The sequence below is a fragment of the Ictalurus punctatus genome, chromosome 3 (assembly GCF_001660625.3).
Source record: "Ictalurus punctatus breed USDA103 chromosome 3, Coco_2.0, whole genome shotgun sequence".
In the NCBI taxonomy this organism is placed as follows: domain Eukaryota; kingdom Metazoa; phylum Chordata; class Actinopteri; order Siluriformes; family Ictaluridae; genus Ictalurus; species Ictalurus punctatus.
The window spans coordinates 22,436,156-22,455,376 of NC_030418.2; the positions used below are offsets into that span (position 1 = coordinate 22,436,156).

General features: G+C 39.3%; 2 protein-coding genes across 4 annotated transcripts; one reads left to right on the forward strand and one right to left on the reverse strand.

Moving 5' to 3' along the window:
• Positions 1 to 1,797: 1,797 nt before the first annotated feature.
• csgalnact2 (chondroitin sulfate N-acetylgalactosaminyltransferase 2) lies at positions 1,798 to 7,195 on the forward strand. 2 transcript variants are annotated; one of them, XM_017464527.3, is made up of 9 exons: positions 1,814 to 1,951; positions 2,058 to 2,112; positions 3,359 to 4,318; positions 4,510 to 4,726; positions 5,053 to 5,154; positions 5,295 to 5,476; positions 5,665 to 5,759; positions 5,860 to 5,941; positions 6,048 to 7,195. In XM_017464527.3, exons 3-9 carry the CDS (start codon positions 3,667 to 3,669, stop codon positions 6,338 to 6,340), a joined length of 1,623 nt encoding a protein of 540 aa, XP_017320016.1. In that variant the 5' UTR covers positions 1,814 to 1,951; positions 2,058 to 2,112; positions 3,359 to 3,666; the 3' UTR covers positions 6,341 to 7,195. The 2 variants fall into 2 exon arrangements, with proteins under 2 accessions (XP_017320015.1, XP_017320016.1); XM_017464526.2 differs by lacking the exon at positions 2,058 to 2,112 and having other exon boundaries at positions 1,798 to 1,951.
• Positions 6,857 to 18,130, reverse strand: sec23ip (SEC23 interacting protein). Of its 2 annotated transcripts, none has more exons than XM_017464524.2 (18): positions 17,917 to 18,130; positions 16,128 to 16,630; positions 14,720 to 14,927; positions 13,438 to 13,631; positions 13,167 to 13,256; positions 12,946 to 13,066; positions 12,607 to 12,696; positions 12,243 to 12,384; positions 11,683 to 11,891; positions 11,465 to 11,556; positions 9,774 to 9,941; positions 9,595 to 9,690; positions 9,341 to 9,502; positions 8,675 to 8,830; positions 8,309 to 8,411; positions 8,044 to 8,229; positions 7,754 to 7,922; positions 6,857 to 7,661 (listed from the first exon to the last, which is right to left on the reverse strand). In XM_017464524.2, exons 1-18 carry the CDS (start codon positions 18,044 to 18,046, stop codon positions 7,580 to 7,582), a joined length of 2,901 nt encoding a protein of 966 aa, XP_017320013.1. In that variant the 5' UTR covers positions 18,047 to 18,130; the 3' UTR covers positions 6,857 to 7,579. The 2 variants fall into 2 exon arrangements, with proteins under 2 accessions (XP_017320013.1, XP_017320014.1); XM_017464525.3 differs by lacking the exon at positions 17,917 to 18,130 and adding an exon at positions 17,779 to 17,905.
• Between the last annotated feature and the right edge of the window lie 1,091 nt (positions 18,131 to 19,221).

The window sequence follows — 19,221 nt, forward strand, 5'->3', positions numbered from 1 at the left end:
TCTTCTAGCAGGTGTGGGAGTTCATTTTTCTTTGGCATCTGCTTAATGCCTTTTTTAGTGGGTTGTCATGTGGGGGAAATGTTTCCCTAATTTGTGTATAATTAGGGCATGTTGTTAAAAAGCGCAGTTCTGTTTCCACTTCATTTTGTGTGCAGTGGGGACACAGCTTGTCTTCTGTTGGAAGTCAGGTCTGTCTGTGTCTGCCTGCCTGTACATGGTCAGGGCTTTTCTCAGTTTAGGGTCAGTCACTGTGCTCAGGTACAGTATTCTCCCAATTTGTTATCTGTTTAGGGACTGTCATATATTCTGAAATAATCTAGTCAATTGAAATGGGCTTTATTAAAATAAGATAAAAGCATCTGCTAAATGAATAAATGTAAATGTAAGATAAGCTGTACCTTTATTGATTTGTTATTATTGTAATTTCTCCCTATAACTTGCATACACTGGAATGAAATATTTTTTTTTCAGAAACAATACACAAAATACACAACAGGTTGAGACATACAAGTACAACATATAAAATAAATACAGATTACAATAAATATACGGGCAGTAAATAATCCAGATAATTAGTATGTAGTATAGTACACACTAACTAGACAAGACAACAGAACAGTCTTAGACTTTCTGGAGTCATGACTCACTTGCTGCTGCTGTGGACGATCCCACATGGATACCCTACAGATCTGCACTTCCCACAAACAGTCAATGCCTGAGTGTCACCCTTTCCTCAGTGAGTAATCTCACCTGGATACTGTAGATTTGTATCTAGGAATTACTGCAATCATAAACACAGTCTCATACTGTCTCAGCATCATTTCAACACATTTAGTATTTTTCATCGATCCATCCATTTTCCGTACCGCTTATCCTACATGGGGTCACGGGAGAGCCTGGAGCCTGTCCTAAGGGACTCAGGGCACAAGGTGGGGGACACCCTGGACAGGGTGCCAACCCATCACAGGGCACAATCGCATACACATTCACACACTACTATCAATTTGGAAATGCCAATCAGCCTACAGCACGTGTCTTTGGACTGCGAGAGGAAACCGAAGTACCCAAACAGCATCCATACAGCATCGGGAGATCATGCAAACTCCGTGCACACAGGGAGGAGGTGGGATACTGTTGATTTTATATTATCCAGCTGCAATAAAGGAATGATTTATAATTCCACTATCCGGTGTCAACCTGAAGAGCATGGGATCCCCGGAACCTCGTTCCTCCAAAGGTTTCTTCCTCGTGCTGTCTCGGGGAGTTTCTCCTTGCCATTTTTCTCTCTGGTTTGCTCATCAAGGATCTAAATCTATATCAAGATTTCTGAAGCTGCTTTGTGACAAGAGCTATTGTTAAAAACATTATACAGATTGAATTGAATTGACCATTGGCCTATCGGATGGAAGAAACAAGTGCAAACATTTGTCTGTGAACTGCCTTTTTTCTTTTCTTTTCTTCCTTTTTTTTTTTTTTTTTTTACACTATTATGCAATTTAAGTAGAAAAGCTGTCTCAGTAGGGTTAGGGTTAGGGAAGTGATGCACTATAAAATTGTTCCAACAGCAGCAGGATGGAGACCCATCTAACAGTCTCACAGCAACATTGATAGTAGCATTGTCTGTGTGAGCATTTTGAAATAATGCTCTGTGCTTTAGCATAGACGTAAAGATGAGTTTAAAAAAAAAAAAAACATTATCTATCACTTCAAGGAATTAACTTATACCAAAACGATCAACTAAACACATTCCAACGTTGATATTAACAGTAGCTCTACTTTTATTGTGAAGTGGTGCAGAATAAAATAGAGAGGGAGAAACAACCGGAAACTGGCACTAATTCTGTGCTTCCGTGTTTTCTGCCCCGTGGCGTTTAGTTTTAACGTTTGTTTTGAAGAGCCCATCTTCCACACGCATTTCTAAAGTAAAAGTAAACGTTAATATAATATCCAGGTAAGTACGTGCAACAGCTTTTGTGTTACATCCTGAAGAAAAATCACTTCAGCTTGTGCATTTCGGGCTCACATAACCTAACGGATGCATCCCTCCATCCTTTCAGCTAGAAGCTTTTCTTAGCGTTCTCGCTAACAGGAGACATCTCAGCTGATACACCGGTATATTCGGTCTCATAATGTATTTTTTATGAATGATAATATGGCTTAAAATTCGTTTAAAATGCGTCTTGTTTTGAACCTACTGTAGTGTCTGCTATTGAAAGTTGCTGACGCAGGAGGTGGTGTAAGCGTTACTTCTGTTTGTAGCTGATCAGTCTCTAAATCTTCTTCAGAGCAGTTTTACACAACTGCTGTATTCATTAATTAAAGATAAATGTGTAATGCTGCTAATGGTTGTGTTTTGAATTAAATTAGCTGTCTAATTGCAGAAATTAACTTTTTTATTTATTTTTTTTTTTTAACTACACATTATTTCCTGTCTAAACATCATACTGTGCTGGAGTTCTGTCCAGCTTCAGATTTAGCCTGTGTGTTTTAGATACTGTTCACGGGTCATGTTGGCTGCTGACACAGATAATAATACCTTGAATACATCCATGTCTTGGAGAACAGTAAAGATTTATTTAAAAAATTAAATTAAATAAAAAAAACTCCTCCTGCCTGGGCATGCTCCTACATTTATTATTAGCAGTGTGTAATCAGATGTGAGTGCAAATAGAGGTGATGTAACAGAGTGAATTGACCTTTTTGATTTGTTTTTGTGATTAAGAAAAACAGTTGGTGTCATCCTGTTTTGTTCTTGGGTCAAAGAGACCTGCACATAAGCTTTGTAATATAAACATGAAAACAGGGGGAATGGCAGATGCACCAAAAGTAAATTTGACATTTTTTTTAATGTTGGGCAGAGAAAATGAGACAAGTATTGAGTTAAATTTGTGCTAAAACTAAACAAAAATTTATTCCATGTTGCAAACTAACACAATCTGTTTTGTAAAGGAATACTTGACTCTCAAACAAACAGAAAGTGATTTTCTCACAAATGTGTCGCCTTGATTTTCTCAGAAATGCGTAATTGTAATGCTTCTCCCAGGAGACTATTGTAAATTGACAGATAGTGCCATCTGTTGGTTTGGAAGAGGAAGTTGCTTAGATGTGATCCGTTTGTGAGAAAATCGCTTTCTGTTTGTTCGAGAGTCGAGTTTTCCTTTACAAAGCAGATTGTGTTTGTTTATGAAATGGTATATTTATTTGTTTAGTTTTGGCACAACTTTAAGTCCATAGCCAAGCTTTATGCTGTGGAAAAACCAAAAAGATTTAAGTGAGTCATCTGGCCAAAACAGAATACAAGAGTTAAAAGTTCACTTTTTCTGCATTCTAATGGGGGGAAATATAATATTTTTTCCAGATGGCACATTCCTATTGAATTGGATCAAGGTGAACATGAAGAGGCAGCTTTGGCAGCAGTATATTCACACATTTTTGAGGAATCTGAATACGATCACTGAAATGCCTTAGGAATGCAATATGACTGCAGGAGTGTAACTTCTCTGCGCTCCCCGCTCTTGGTTGCGCTTTTTTTTTACGGAACACAAAATGAATCCAATGCCTTTATAAATGTGGCATGGATTAAACCTCTGTGCATAAAGTGAGGTTTTGCCAGAGCAGACCTGAAGATGTGTGGCTGATTAGGAGAACTGTGTGTCTCTCCCCGCTATGCCCAGACGAGGGCCGTCACTGCAAGGCCGGGTGCGCTGGCTCCTTCTGGGTATATTTTTGCTTCTTGTCTTCCTCTTCTTTGCCTACTTGCTGGAGTGTACACCACCTGCAGATGTAACCCATGGCTTGCCTGGCCTCGGAGGGGAACCTTATGGAAAAGAATATTATCAGGCACTGCTCCAGGAGCAGGAGGAGCGGCATCTCAGCCGAGCGGCCAGCCTCAAGAGGCAGATTGCGCAGCTTAAACAGGAACTGCAGGAGATGAATGATAAGCTGAAGAGCCTGCAGGAGAAAAAAGAGGGCCCTGGACTACAGGGCCTGGTTGATGGCAAAGATCAGGAACCGAGTGACCTGTTGGAATTCCTGCATTCACAGATCGATAAGGCAGAGGTGAATACAGGAGCAAGACTCCCCAGTGAGTATGCTTTAGTGCCCTTTGAAAGTTTCACCACAACAAAGGTTTATCAGCTAGAGATGGGTCTCACTCGGCATCCTGAGGAAAAGCCTGTACGCAAGGACCGGCGAGACGAGCTGGTGGAGGTAATTGAGGCAGGTCTGGATGTTCTAAACAACCCTGATGAAGAGGAAGGCCAGGAAGAGGACATCCCCATGCAGAGACAGACCTTCACCGAGAGCCACTTTGTCGAGGGTAAGAAGTTCGAACTGGTCATATCCAGTTACTTTGTATTTTGTGGACATTTGTGTTCATGATTTGCGTCTGTGTGTCTAGGTGAATGTTTGTATTAGCTCAACATTTGCATATTTCAAAATAGTGTGAAGTTTGACCTGTCAACACCTTGTGTGAACTTTGAACTTTTATGCACTCTGTATGCTTTCTAGGGCTTTACAGGACTGAACGGGACAAAGGAACACAGTACGAGCTGTATTTTGTGAAGGAAAATTCACACGAATTCTGCCAAGTAACCCTCTTCCGTCCATTTGGTCCCTTAATGAAAGTGAGGAGCACATCTGTGGACACAGGCAGCACAATCATTAATATTATAGTGCCTCTGTCAGGCAGAACAGAAACTTTTATTCAATTTCTACACAACTTCAGGTAAGCATTGTGGAATAAAGTCTGTATGCTAAGCTACGTGGATAAATTGGGTTTTCATTGGTAAAACTGTTATATTCAGCAGTCTCAGGCATGCTGAGAAGTATATTGGAAGATTTAATGATGTGTGAAGTAGAGCAGCCTGTGTGCAGATCTTTGCCATATGTCAGTAGCGCCTCTTGTGGCTGGAAAGTGTGTTTAGTTTGTGTTAAGTGTTATAACTGCAAAAAAAAGTATTTTCTAAAAAAAAAATAAAGTCAGCCAGCTGGGATTAGAATGACATATACTTCAGTAATAATTACATTAATATGCAATTCTTTTTTCTGTAGGGAGGTAGGTATACATCTGGACAAACGAGTGTATCTTACAGTGGTCTACTTTGGGGAAGAGGGTTTGCAAGAGGTGACCTCATCTTTACGAAAAATGTCCAGGTTTGTATTGTACAACATTTCTGTTCTCAGTATAGCCTGTTAAAACCTGGTTGGTTGTCAGGGGTGGTATAACCAAAATAATCCATAGCTCATAACTCCTCAAACTCTAAAGGTTGTTCCTTTGTCTTTAACGTTCTAAGCGAGGAGAATTTCACGAACTACACTCTTATCCCCGTGGACGAGGAGTTTTCCCGTGGCAGAGGACTGGACATTGGTGCTCATGCATGGAAGAAAGAGACCGATGTGTTGATGTTTTTCTGTGATGTAGATATTTATTTCACGCTTGAATTCCTCAACACGTGCCGTCTCAATACAACCCCCGGTATGTAATTTAATTTAATAATTGGATAGTAATACTGTAGAGATTTTGGCTTTCTATTGTCTGAGATTTTAGATCCAGTTAATATTGTTAGAAGATTTAGAGTAGAATTTCTTGCATGTGTGTGTGTGGTTTTATACTGTTTTAGTTTATCCTGCTCCCTACATGTATCCATTTTCTTTCCACTAAAGGGAAACGAGTGTTCTATCCAGTAGTGTTTAGTTTATACAATCCTGCCATAGTATATGGAAATCTTGAATTGGCTCCACCCATTGAACATCAGTTGGTATGTAGCTAAATTTTTTTCCATTTATCTTGTGGTTTGAATTAGTATTTAATATTATAACTAGTATTTAATATTATAAACACTATTGCATCATTTACAGATTCATAAAAAAGATGCTGGATTCTGGAGGGACTTTGGATTTGGCATGACGTGTCAGTATCGCTCGGACTTCCTCACTATCGGTGAGCTGCCATGCAGCTGAGTAACATTATCTGATTTAAGTAAATGTTTTTTGTTTGTTTTTAAGGTGGCATCATACTTTCTTTCTATTTTTGATTAATACCCCAGGAGGATTTGATCTGGAAGTGAAGGGTTGGGGAGTGGAGGATGTCCATTTGTACAGGAAGTATCTGAGGAGTGAGCTAATAGTGATGCGCACACCTGTTTCGGGTCTTTTCCACCTGTGGCACGAGAAGCTGTGTGCAGATGAGTTAACGCCAGAACAGTACCGCATGTGTATCCAGTCAAAAGCCATGAATGAAGCTTCTCACTCTCATTTGGGCATGTTGGTGTTCCGCGAGGAGATTGAAAACCACCTCCGCAAGCAAGCCTACAAAAGTCAGAGCAGGGCCGAGGATTGAAACAGTTACAGTAAACCTGCTCCCAGTAAGCACAATCTTGGTGCATTTCAGCAGGGCAGAATTTAGCCAGCTGAGATTTGTCCAGATCTTTCTATGTTAACACATTTTCTGAAATAATTCAGAAGATTAACTAAAATGGAGAATCCCAGGGATCAACTAAGAATAAATATCGTTGGACAAAGTGTATGAAATGAAGTGTTGTATGGGAACTTTGTGTGAAGGCTGTGGCAATGACTGTGTTATTCGCATTCTGAAGGTCCATTTGCTTTTTTTATTAAGTTAAAATGACCAATTGAATTGGTGCTTTTATGTTCAAGCACATTCATAGCCTAACCGAGGCACGGTTGTCATACACTTATTTTTTAATGTTATTGTTTAACATACTGTTACTTTTAATTGCTGTTAGTATTAAAATCATGTGTGCTATGCTAATGAGCCACAGTTTTATAAAGGTGATGCAACTGAGAGAGACAATCAGTTGTAAATGGATATAAAATTCTAAGAAGAACGATATCGTAGAAGGGGACTGAAAACTTTTATTCTCTACAATACAATTTAGCAGGAATCAGACTCAGCTGGTGGAACAGTGGGACACTACTCTGTGGTATTCATTTTATTTGAAGTGGGTAAATGCTTACTTAATCCCAGCTGGTTTTGAATAATTAACTGTTGACTATTATAAATACCCGGTAGCCATTTACTATCCATTAAGGACATTTTTTTTTAATCAGTTAAACAATAGAGGCTACTAATACAAAACTGGCATCTGTAGCATCCAAAATAACAGCACAATGCAATGGTGAAGTGTAAACTTCTCAACTTTTTTTTTAAATAAAGAGGGACAGCAGTCTTTCAGCACTGTGTTTGTAATCATTTCTGTTGTCAGTCACAGGAACAGGTGGACAAAATCAGTTTAATGTGTGGATTATGGGTCTTAGTTACATAAGATAGACTTGCTTTCTTAGCTAAGTCAGTAAAGTTTCTGTTACTACGATGGCCTATCACAGCGCTATAAAAATGCTGATGTATGGTGGAACGTAATGCCACACTAACTCTCATTTTCTTAATTTAAGATATATTGAATAATACTTATGTATTCTTATTTATACAAGGAAAACAAAGAATAGGAAATTTAAAAAAAAGAAAAGAAAGTGATTCAACTGCTAAGGTAGGCCCTCCTGGAAAGTTCAAAACCATTTGAAGTGACTTTTCCTGCACTTTATTTTTTTAATTATTACATCAGTGTGCTGTTTGCTCTGGCCATATGTCCATGGTCTTATAAATCTCTTTAAGGAAGAACAAAGCTGTGTCCTCAGATTCCCTGTTGAAATGGGAAAAAAAGAAAGTATTGTCAGTTAAAGGATTCAAACTTATTTCCTTATATAAATGGATATTGCATTGTATGCCACATACCAGTAACACAGGTGACTCTGGAGAGCAAAGATGTACTCATTAAAGCTCTCAATGGGCTTCTCTTGCAGGACATAATCAATGCGACGTCCTCCATTCAGCATGCCCACCTTAACCAGAGTTTCTTCCTCCTTTGCAGGCTCAGGAGTCTCCATCACCAGCTTATCGTCAGCTATACACATATGTAAATAATCACCATTCACTAGGAGTCTTCTAAGAGAACATTTTAGTTTTACATCAACACACACAAGGTCTTCAAAACTGAACATTCTGCAGAATTGCACAAAGCTCACCTTCTTCATCATGCATTTCCTCTTCCGCTTTTATTTGACTAGCCACTATGGCCAGCTGTTCATGCAACTTCATGGAGGAGGTATGAGCACGAGCAAAATCATGCAGGGTCTGCCACGCAGTCTTTAAAGAACTGATGAAGCCCTGCTTCAAGTCGGATCCCATCCTGGACAGACTCTCCTTTAATTCTGAATGAATGAAAGTTGGTATTATTAATTGTGCCTAGATATAGAATATTAAAAATATAAATAATTCTGTCATACATACCAAGATGAAGCCTTTTCCTTCCTTTATGATGAGGAATCAAAACCGGTTCCAGTTCTATATCTGGTAGAATCATGGGCTCGAGCCTGTATGCCACTGGATCCAACTGAGAACAGAACGTTTTATATTTTAAGATAATCAGATATCTGGCAAATTGTTAGCAGTCATATACTGCAATGACATTGGATATTTTCATGCATGTGTTGAAAACAGCTTAAAAATTAAAACATTTGATTGTCTCAAAAAGGATGTGACAAGTGGCCTAACAAGTGTGAGTTGACAGTATACTTGGAGCACAACACACCATTTCAAAAACTTCATTCACAGTGGGCATGCACGCAAAATGTTTTGGGATGTGCTGAAACATACTGGATGATAAATGTTAAAGAAGCCTTTGCAGGTGGGTAGCTGGTAGGTCTCCTCGAGTTTCTCCACCCCTCGCACAGTCAGAAACATGCCGATTGGAGAACCGAGTGCAAAGAAATTGACAGGGTCAAAGTCCAGAGCATGATACATCACAGACACCTACAGGGGAAAAAATCTCTTAATTAAAAGGGAAGGGGGGAAAAAAAGGCACTAGTCATGTGTAGTTATGGTCACATGCTCCACTGTAGCCTTGAAGTGTGCATAAAATGAGTGCAAATATCAAGAGCTCCTCTGTAGCTGCAACACTAAATTAGATACATCAGGCAACTTCTACAGTGAATTTCTTATCCTCCAGGGAAGGAGGAGATTTACAAGGTCAGCTTCTCCGGTCTTGTCAGTTCCTGTTCCACTCTCTCCACTTCCCCCTAACTTCACTAGCTTCGTTCATGCAATTCTTCTTCTCTAAACGGATTAATAACTACAATGTGTTGGGTTTTTTCTGTGTGTGGGGGAAACACTGGCTGTAGTAACAAGGCAATAAATCGAAGCTAATATTTTTTACAGTAAGCTTTTAGCAAGGCTGCCAACATGGAAGTAATAAATGTACTGTGTATGGACGCATTAGGGTATTTTGCTCATAAACATATAAAGACAGGCTTAGAACTTTACCTGCCCAGTGCCAATTTCGAAGCAGTTATAATCAACATGCATGGAGGAGATAAGCCTGCCCACTGGGACTTTGGATCTGGCAACAGTTGTGACTGATTCAGTGTGTTGAGGGGTTGAAACTTCTTTAATGTCTTCTTTAGCTACAACTTTCTCTCCTGCAGCCTGAAAATGACAAAAGCAAAAAAATGGAATTAAAACATTTGCATTAGTTAGTACTCACAAACAGCATCTGCTTTACAGAAAATAGTATTTACCTGCTTTGCTGCCTTCTCTTTAACAAACTTTGCAAGCTTCTTGCGTGGCCCCAAAGGAATACCCATTTCTTTCAAATCATCCACTGTGCACATAAGCTACGGAGAGAGATAGGATGACACCATAAACTGACTTAGCAGATGAATAAACAGACAAGTAAATAAAAGAAGCTTGTTCTTACCAGTGACTCAACATCAATCTTCTCCTGTTCGAAAGTACTGAGGTACTCAGACAGGCCCAGCTGCTCCAGAACAGATGACAGATTAGCAGTCTCCTTTTCTTCTTCCACTGCTTCCTCTGCTGCAGCCGGGTTAAAGACCTCAGTGGCCTGGGATACAGGAGGACTCACCTACAACAAATACAAGGCATTCATTCACTCCGGTGTTATGGAATGGCAAATTAGTTACAAACATGGTGCAAGTAAGCCTAAACCCAACAAAAACACCTCTTTCTTAAGCACTAGATTAGCACTAGATAGAGAAATACAAAATCGCCCTCATCTACGCCCTTACATACAGTATCTCACAAAAGTGAGTACACCCCTCACATTTTTGTAAATATTTGATTATATCTATTCATGTGACAACACTGAAGAAATGACACTTTGCTACAATGTATCTATGAGCGTCTGTGGGGTATCCTCAAACGGAAAATGGAGGAGCACAAGGTCTCTAACATCCACCAGCTCCGTGATGTCGTCATGGAGGAGTGGAAGAGGACTCCAGTGGCAACCTGTGAAGCTCTGGTGAACTCCATGCCCAAGAGGTTTAAAGGAGTGCTGGAAAATAATGGTGGCCACACAAAATATTGACACTTTGGGCCCAATTTGGACATTTTCACTTAGGGGTGTACTCACTTTGTTGCCAGCGGTTTAGACATTAATGGCTGTGTGTTGAGTTATTTTGAGGGGACAGCAAATGTACACTGTTACACAAGCTGTACACTCACTACTTTACATTGTAGCAAAGTGTCATTTCTTCAGTGTTGTCACATGAAAAGATATAATCAAGTACAAAATACAAAAATATAAAGGGTGTACTCACTTTTGTGAGATACTGTATAAACCATTAGGTCCGTTTCAGCGAGGGTAAGACAGTACACGCATTCAAGTGGTTTTGGTTCCACCCTCCCTCATCAACACAGTAACCAGAAATGGTTATTAACATGCCTGTTTTTGCTTGTTTGTATAACTAGGGCCTCAATTCTCAGTGTACTTCTCTGTATAATCACTGGCAAAAGAGGAAGAAAATGATGGAGAAAAAAATGAAGAAAACTTCAACCGGGTCATCTCGCAGCCATGTTAGTCAACTGTGCATCACAAAATCTCATTTTTTTCCCCCCTCACACTGTGCCTTGATTGAAACATGAGCAGTCGATTATACTGATTATGTTGCATCATGATGATGGCTTTTTCACCCATTTCATACTTATAATAGTCTTACTAATAGTTGGGTCACATACTAATTATGCCATTCCATAATTAGTATGCGATCCAGACGTATCTCAGAGATGACTGATAGAAGCGAGACAGGTCAGACAGTTTGACGTGAAAAGTGCCCATTGCCAAATATTCCAAAAGGTCCAAAGGTGCAGCGAGGTATTGCTGATGGTCACACCAGTCCACAATACATGTAATGGTCCTCGGAAATGGTAAAGCAGTCACACACAATCATTGTTAAAGAATTACACATGATTGTCACTTGGAGAGCTCTGCCTTTTTTTTTTTACCCATAAAACAGTCTACTTTAATCCCAACTGCTCACTGAAAAGCTTATCTCCGAAGCATTCTGTTCAATAATTATTACCGGAGTCGTACTCAGCAGTTAGCAAGAGATCTAGCTTGATAAATTATCTGATACCAATCTGAAATACCTGTTTAACTTCAGGCTGAGTGTTCCCATTTGGAGTTGACCCAGAAGATGGGTTCTTCTGATTAGACAGTAGGTCGAAAAGTATCAAAGAGCCTACGAGTAGAATAATTACGGGTTACAATACTGCAAAAGTAAACTAAATTGGTCAGTGGTGCTATATAACTACAGAATAAAAGATATCAAACTCAAATTGTTTCACAAGTGGAGAAACATTTATACCTAGACTGTGTCCAGCTACTGACACACTCCCTTTGAATTCTGGGTTTCTCTGCATGAACAGTGCGTAAAGTCGGTTAATCTCAGAAGCTACAGTGTCCATGATGGTCTGGCAATAGGTTGGGCTATTGTAGAATAGTACATCTAAGAGGGTTTCATTGGTAAAGTGTCGCAGGCGCACAGTGCTGGGCAGGGTGATCTTCTTTATCCGCCTAAACAAGAGAAAAAAAAAAAAAAGCTATTTTAGATTTCAGTGAGCTTGGCACAAGTACACAAATATATTCCGGTTTGTTTTGGGTTTTTTTTTCTTCACTTTTTGCTATATATATATATATATATATATATATATATATATATATATATATATATATATATATATATATATATATATATATATATATATATATATATATATATATAGGTCCAGCATGATAAAGGAAGAGCAACTTGTGCTAGGGATTAAAAACATGTTTAAACTGGGAAATGCTACACAGTATATCAATATCTGTATATTATTGCACACTTTAAAGATGCATCTGATTCAAATACTTGGCCCCAAATACCTGTCCACTCCCGTGGCATCTCCATGCAGGGCTGTGTGCCAGTGCACAGGCAGAAACTCCACACGACTTATGACACGGTCATCTACAGCCTTCTTAAAATGACTTTGCAGCAGCTTCAGTGAAACACTGCGGAAGTCATCCACTGTGAGCCGTTGGGTACACACACACACACACACACAAATCATTTTCATTATTATTACATGACAAATCCCTTACAGTAGTTCCAATAAACATACTCATCGTCTACTCTGCAAATTTCTGACAATAAAGAAGAGAAATAAAAACAAAGTCACTGTCAGAGTTTCATACTGTCAGCCAACTTAGCCATAAAAAAGTAGTCTGCCTGAGAGCTTTTAGATCTTACCACACTCCACCATGCTCCTGAACCGCAGATCACAGACTGGGCCAATGCCATGCACCATAAACACCAGATGGTCCACTTGTGACATTTCACCTAGGGAAGACATTGAAATATAATGTAGCCATATAGCTAATTAAGCACTAGGATGCATACCAGTACATTATGTACAAAAATAGTGTACCTCTTCCTATAAATCATCAATACATCAGTGAAAAACAATGTATGAATGCAGAAAAAGCAGTGTGTGTATGTATGTGTTTAAGAATAGCATGAACTACAGCACTGAATATTAAAAATTTTATAATGATTGTAGAACTGAGTGATTAAAAGAGTTCCACTCACCATCAGGGACTTCATCATGGTCATCATCCACTCCCCTCTTCACCACTCTGGGCCGAGTCTGACCATCCTGGGTGGTGCCCCATTCATCAGGTGTGGCTGTTGGCTGAAACTGCACTATGACCTGAAATGTGCACCAATGACATATTTACATAAACATGACAAGCTCCTTAGTACACAGCCCATAAAAGAAGATGCTTGGAAGACTAATATGAGCAGTATACCTTTGGATTGTGCATAACGATTGTTTCCCCTGAAGGAAATTCCAGTCGGCGATGCCACTGATTAGTGCAAACGGCTTTCTTGTATTCCGCCTGTTAAAATTGACAAATATTTCCACAGCCTCACACACTTCTCCTACTGCTAATTCAATCTAAAAGATATAAGAATAAGAGCATGGCAACAACAACAAAAAAACCAAATAGTTCTGAAACCCATCATGGTGATCCAACTGCACTCATCGAGAAAGAATATCTGTCCTGCGATGTGAAATACCTCCAGTTTGTCACTGAACTCCTCGGAATAGGGGATAAATCGGCTGTCCGTGTCCCCTTTGTAGAACCAGGAACAGCGCCGCACCTCAGTTGGATCCTCCTCCCAGTACACAGCGGTGCGAATGCGGTCGTAAAGCTGCACATCATAGCGTCCACCGTCTGTACTCACGATCACATTCTCGGGGTCTGGCTGGACTGAGATATCAAAGTACACAAAATGTTTTTTACACTTGTATTACTTATGGTTAGAGCATTAAATCAATCTATGTTCTATAGCATGATTACATTATACTAGCAATTTTTATTCCTATAATACTAATTAGCATGCCGTGAGAGTAAACAATACAACAAATAATTCCACTCAACTCCCGAGCTTAATACTGAACACTGTACACTCTGAGCACTTATAATGTGTATTTATCATCACTGAAATAAGTCATAAGACCTGTTCAGATGAAATTCAATTTACATGAGGACCTGGAATGATTCCATCAATTCCAGGTGCTGCTCTGATTTTATTTCTGTCCAGGTCAGCCTGGTTTTCCTCCCTCTTCCCCTTATAAAATTACAGAATAAATTACTCACTCTGTGGTCATCTAATCATTTTAGTCACATCCGGATAGACACATCTGTGACTTTGCAGGCAGATTTTGCCTCTTGCATTGGAAAAAAGTTTTTTGATTGCTATTACTCAGCATATTTAGTCCTAGTGCAGTCACTTCATGACTCACAAAACGAGAAAAGGCGTCTCTCACTGACTTTTATGGTTGTACAATAGATTAATTACCATCTGGACATGACAGTTTTATCACAGAGGAGGCATGTGGAATGTCATTGTAGATTCCCCTCCTATCCAAAAAGGGCTACAAAATTATTTTTTGGAATAAAATTAAAACTTTGTTTATTTTGTTATTTGCCTTCATATGGTACATAATTAAATGAATCTGAAAGCAAGAAACATTTGCTAAAACAAAATGGTAAAGCTTACAACTAGGAAAACTCACTTATTTGTTGTTCAGAAATACAGTGATGGAAAATGGAAATTAATATTTGGCGCACACACACACATACACACAAATAGTGGAACTCAACAAAACACTGATGATAAATGATAAAACGACCTTAAACATAACTATTTTGAAACATCAGTGATTTTGCAAACTGCATCCAGCGTTTCTTAAAAAGTCTTCAAAGTGTGTAACTGAAAATATGCAGTCCTGATGAAAACAGGCCTGGAGCAAGTACGGTAAATAAGTGTAATATTTTAACTATGTCCTGCTTACCAGAATTAAAAGTCTCCTCCAGTTGTATGGAATCCAGGATACTGAAGGGAAGCCAAACGTTCCTGGACTCTACTTGTTTGCAGAAGAACCAGTGAGGCTGAACAGGCTCATAGACATTATATGAGTACTGCATCATTGGGTTGGATGGAACCACAGGTCCTGCCATGATGGGACCTGAAGGCGGGGGAGGAACCTGTGCAGGCGGAGGCTACAGAGAAACACAGAAGAACATTGAGGACATGGGTATAGCTTATTAGTGAAACAGAAAGGCCTTTTTTTAACAGTGTAAACAGATTAATTGAGCAATGTAAAATACTCTGAAAAACTCAAAAGATTCACTTTTAGCAGTGGGTAGTATGGCAAAAATACAGTGCTGTGACAAAGTCTTGCAAAGAAATGCTGTAGAGCACAGATGCCTTCAAACATAATGAAATAAAATGTTTCTACATTTAAAAAACACTATAAAGAGCAGTAAACAGTAATAAATGAAACAAAGTCGATATTTGGTGTGTCAACCATTTGCTTTAAAAAATGTATTAGTAGTCTCAGGTATAATTAGTTCAGTTTTATAAGGAAATGAGCTGTAAGTTTTATTGAGCATCTTGCAGAACCAGCCACGGTTCTTCTGGAGACTTTGTCACACTTGCTTTTTATTTTAGCAACAAAATACAGCAGCTTTCCTTATGTTTTTTTTGCATGAAAAGTGGTCTCTTACATAAAATGCTGCTTTCTTTAATGACAAAAATTTTTCCCTAACATTTAAAAATAAAAATCTACAACAAAGCTTATACCCAAAAAAAAAAAAAAAAAAACCCCGGTGCCTAAGACTTTTGCACAGTATTGTATAGCACTACACGTAAATACTTTACGATACAAAATACATATGATATTCAAGTCTGCCAAAACAGTAATACTGCATTTTTTTAAATAAAAATGTGAAAACCTGACTTCATTTGAACATCTACAATTTTTACATTTTGATATAGAAAGAAAATGAAATCTTTTGTGCAAAAATATACATTTTTAATTCCCATCGGCTTACTTGTTACCATGAGGATCAGACAGTGTTAACGAAATACTGACAATACCCCTGATATCTTAGATAAGCATAATGTGATGTAAAGGATCACAATACTGATATTACATTGTCATATTCATGGATTCATTGTATGAGTGGGAATGAAAATGATTCATGCAAAAACAAGCTTTAATTTTCAAGTGAAGCAGAATAAGCATAGAATTAAGGATCTTGCTCAAAGGCTCAATAATGACTCTTTTGCAGCTGTAGAATTTAAATTCACAACTTTCCAGTCATTCATGGGGAACCTTAAGGGCAAGAAATTTTACTCATTGTTATTCCCGCTGTATTAATCAGTAATATTAAGATCTGAGAAACAAGAGGCCGTACCTGGGTGAAGTTTGGGGGTGCAGAGAGGAACGTGGGAGGTAGTGGGGTCTGAGAGTAGGGACTGTGATGGTGTGGGGTCTGATGAGGAAGTTGTTGCAGCTCAGGAGCCATGATATAAGGGCTGGCTTTGCTACTTGTGGCTGTGTGACGATAAGGATTAAAGGGATGCTGGCTGGTCTGGGGGGGCGGAGTAGCCGTCACATTAGGTGAAGGAGTGTGTGTGCTGATGGGGTTCTGGTAAACTGTATTGCCATACTGCTGTGCAGAGTTTACATGAGAAATCGGGGGGTTTGAAGGCAGACTTGCAGCAGTAGACACAAGTGAAGAAGTAGCTGTTGGGACAACAGAAGAAGCAGGAGGCAGGAATGACTGGGGCCCTATTGAGGCAAACGGATCACTGCTGCCCCCAGAGGCCGAAAAATAGGTGAAGGTTGCCGGCTGAGCTCCTGTTGATGAGGTCTGACCAAGAAAGCTGTCTTCTTCACCAACTTCACTTACATCATCTGGACGAGAACAGAAAAACAATCACGGTTTGATTTGATAATCTTGTTTTAAGATAAAACAAAAAAACAATGTACAATGAATATGATAAATTGGCAAATTGTCATTTCGGTCTGATCTGTGGATAAAATCAGAACGAGTTTTATCTTCCAATCACTTCCAAATCAACACCAATTCATTAATGATGAATGAATGTCTCTATCTTCAGTAACTGCTTTATCCGGGTCAGGGTCGCAGTGTATCTAGAACCAATCCCTGGATGGGGTGTCCAATCCATCACCTCACATCAGGCAAGGCAGGCAGGCATGCATGCATACGCATGCATATACACACACACGCATGCATACGCATGCATATACACACACACGCATATACACACACACGTATGCATATACACACACACACACACACACACACACACACACACACACACACACCTAGAGGCAATTTAGAGTTGTTAAGTCATATATCTGCAAGTATATGCGCTACTAGGATTTATATATTAATGAGTTTTTATGCTTGATTTTAAATAATGGCAATTTAATTTATATGTACACTCAAAATTCTAGAATAATTAATTAGATATACGTTTTGTTTGTTGCATTAATTTTGCTGCCACACTGCATTTCACATTCAGCTACTCAAACTCAGATTTGAGGAAGGAAAGGGAGAAAGAAAGAAAGAACTTCAACTAATTTACTGGTCCAGAAATGATTCTTTCCCATCTGCATTTCATTAACTGGGCATTAAAGGTGCTGTCATGATTTTAACCCTCAGTGTGAAAGTAAACATTTTAAAACGTAAAAATTATAAAAGACTCAACCGCTAAATTTAGTGACACAAATATGACTCGATACAGCTCTGTACCTACGAGGCATGACCTTTACATTGACACCAAGTCAATAACAAATGAAATGAATGTTTCCAGAGCAGACGTTTGAGGCTGAAGATTAAGAAATGCGTCTCTACACGAACACTGTACACAGGTCCAGATAAACAAGCTGACAATTCGCTAGCTAGCCACAAGCTAAACTCACAAACAATAGCTAAAGCCATGCTTTATCTGGACGGGGAAATAAATCCTCTATAAATAATAAATGGAGAAAAGGATCCTCTAGCTTTAAACTTTAACAACTGGTAAGTGACTCACGGTGACATCTGTGATTTGTCTGAAAAATAAAACCTCCAGACTCGTCTTCATTTAGCAACCCGGACCTGAAGAAGCTAGCTAGCATCCCTGCTTTAAACCCCCGGCGCGTTCAGGTCCAACTCCAGGACTTTCTCTTACCTCCAGATAAAACTGCTGGATCCGTTGCCTGACTGACAGGAATAAATGGCAGATTAAAATTAAATTCTGGAGCTGTGGAAAAGAGCAGGTTGGAGCTGGAGCTAGGGACATTGGTTTTCTTTTCAGCCATTTTAAATCAAATATTACACGTAGCTTGTTCCCACTGCCGGATTCAACCAACGGAGTTCAGTAAGCACTTCCGTAAACGTCAGACAGACTGAGAGAGAAGCCAGGACCTTTAATCACCAACACATACTTCATCAACACTCCGACAAAATAAAACTACAGACAAGAGTTTACAAACGTGTGGCTGCTTTCTACTGAAAGACAATGACATGGCATATGTGGCATATCAACGACAAAATAGCAAATATAAGTATAATATAAAAGGGTATAAAAGGGTCCTGAAGATTTTCAATACAGTGCTACCCACTGCGCCAACACGCGGTCCTTATAATAATAATAATCTATCTATCTATCTATCTATCTATCTATCTATGTATCTATCTATCTATCTATTTTCCATACCGCTTATCGCACACAGGGACACTGAGGGCCTGACCCAGTGGCACAAGTCATCCCAAGGAACAATCTCTCTCTCTCTCTCTCTCTCTCTCTCTCTCTCTCTCTCTCACACACACACACACACACACACACACACACACACACACTACGGACAATTTGGAAATGCCGATTAACGTACAGTGCATGTCTTTGGATTAGGGGAGGAAACCGGAGTACCCAGAGGAAACCCACAAAGCACAAGGACAACATGTGTCCAGACTGTTGAACTGTTTTCTAGGTGATATGTCTTCAGACTGTGCTGTGTCTCTGTATTGGTCAGATATATACAGACAAACTATAGGGCCAAAGGTTTGTGGACACCTGACCTATTATGTGCTTTTTGGAAATACCACTCCAGAATTAGTCCCCCTTTGCTGTTATGGTAACCTAAATTCTTCTGAGAGTGTGGCTTTTGGAGCAAGGCTTTTCATTTCGTTGTTCATCGGGGTTGAGGTGAGGGCTCTGTGCAATTCTTCCACTCCAACCTTGGCAAACCATGTCTTCATGGACCTCTCTTTGTGTACAGGGGCACTGTCATGCAGGAACAGGTTTGGAGCCCTTAGTTATAGTGAAGGTTAAATGTAATGCTACAGCATACAGAGACATGCTATATAACCGTGTGCTTCAACTTTGTGCTTCAACTTTGTGCTTCAACTTTGTGCTTCAGCTTTGTGCTTCAACCTTCTGCTTTAACTTTGTTTTTCAACTTTGTGCTTCAACCTTCTGCTTCAATTTTGTTTT

Coding starts and splice junctions, on each gene's coding strand:
- csgalnact2 (XM_017464526.2), top strand. CDS start 3,667: ATGCCCAGACGAGGGCCGTCACTGCAAGGCCGGGTGCGCTGGCTCCTT. Junction 4,319..4,509: donor CGAGAGCCACTTTGTCGAGG/GTAAGAAGTTCG, acceptor TATGCTTTCTAG/GGCTTTACAGGACTGAACGG. Junction 4,727..5,052: donor CAATTTCTACACAACTTCAG/GTAAGCATTGTG, acceptor TTTTTTCTGTAG/GGAGGTAGGTATACATCTGG.
- sec23ip (XM_017464524.2), bottom strand. CDS start 18,046: ATGGCTGAAAAGAAAACCAATGTCCCTAGCTCCAGCTCCAACCTGCTC. Junction 14,928..16,127: donor CACCCCCAAACTTCACCCAG/GTACGGCCTCTT, acceptor GTTTCTCTGTAG/CCTCCGCCTGCACAGGTTCC. Junction 11,892..12,242: donor GATGCCACGGGAGTGGACAG/GTATTTGGGGCC, acceptor TCTCTTGTTTAG/GCGGATAAAGAAGATCACCC.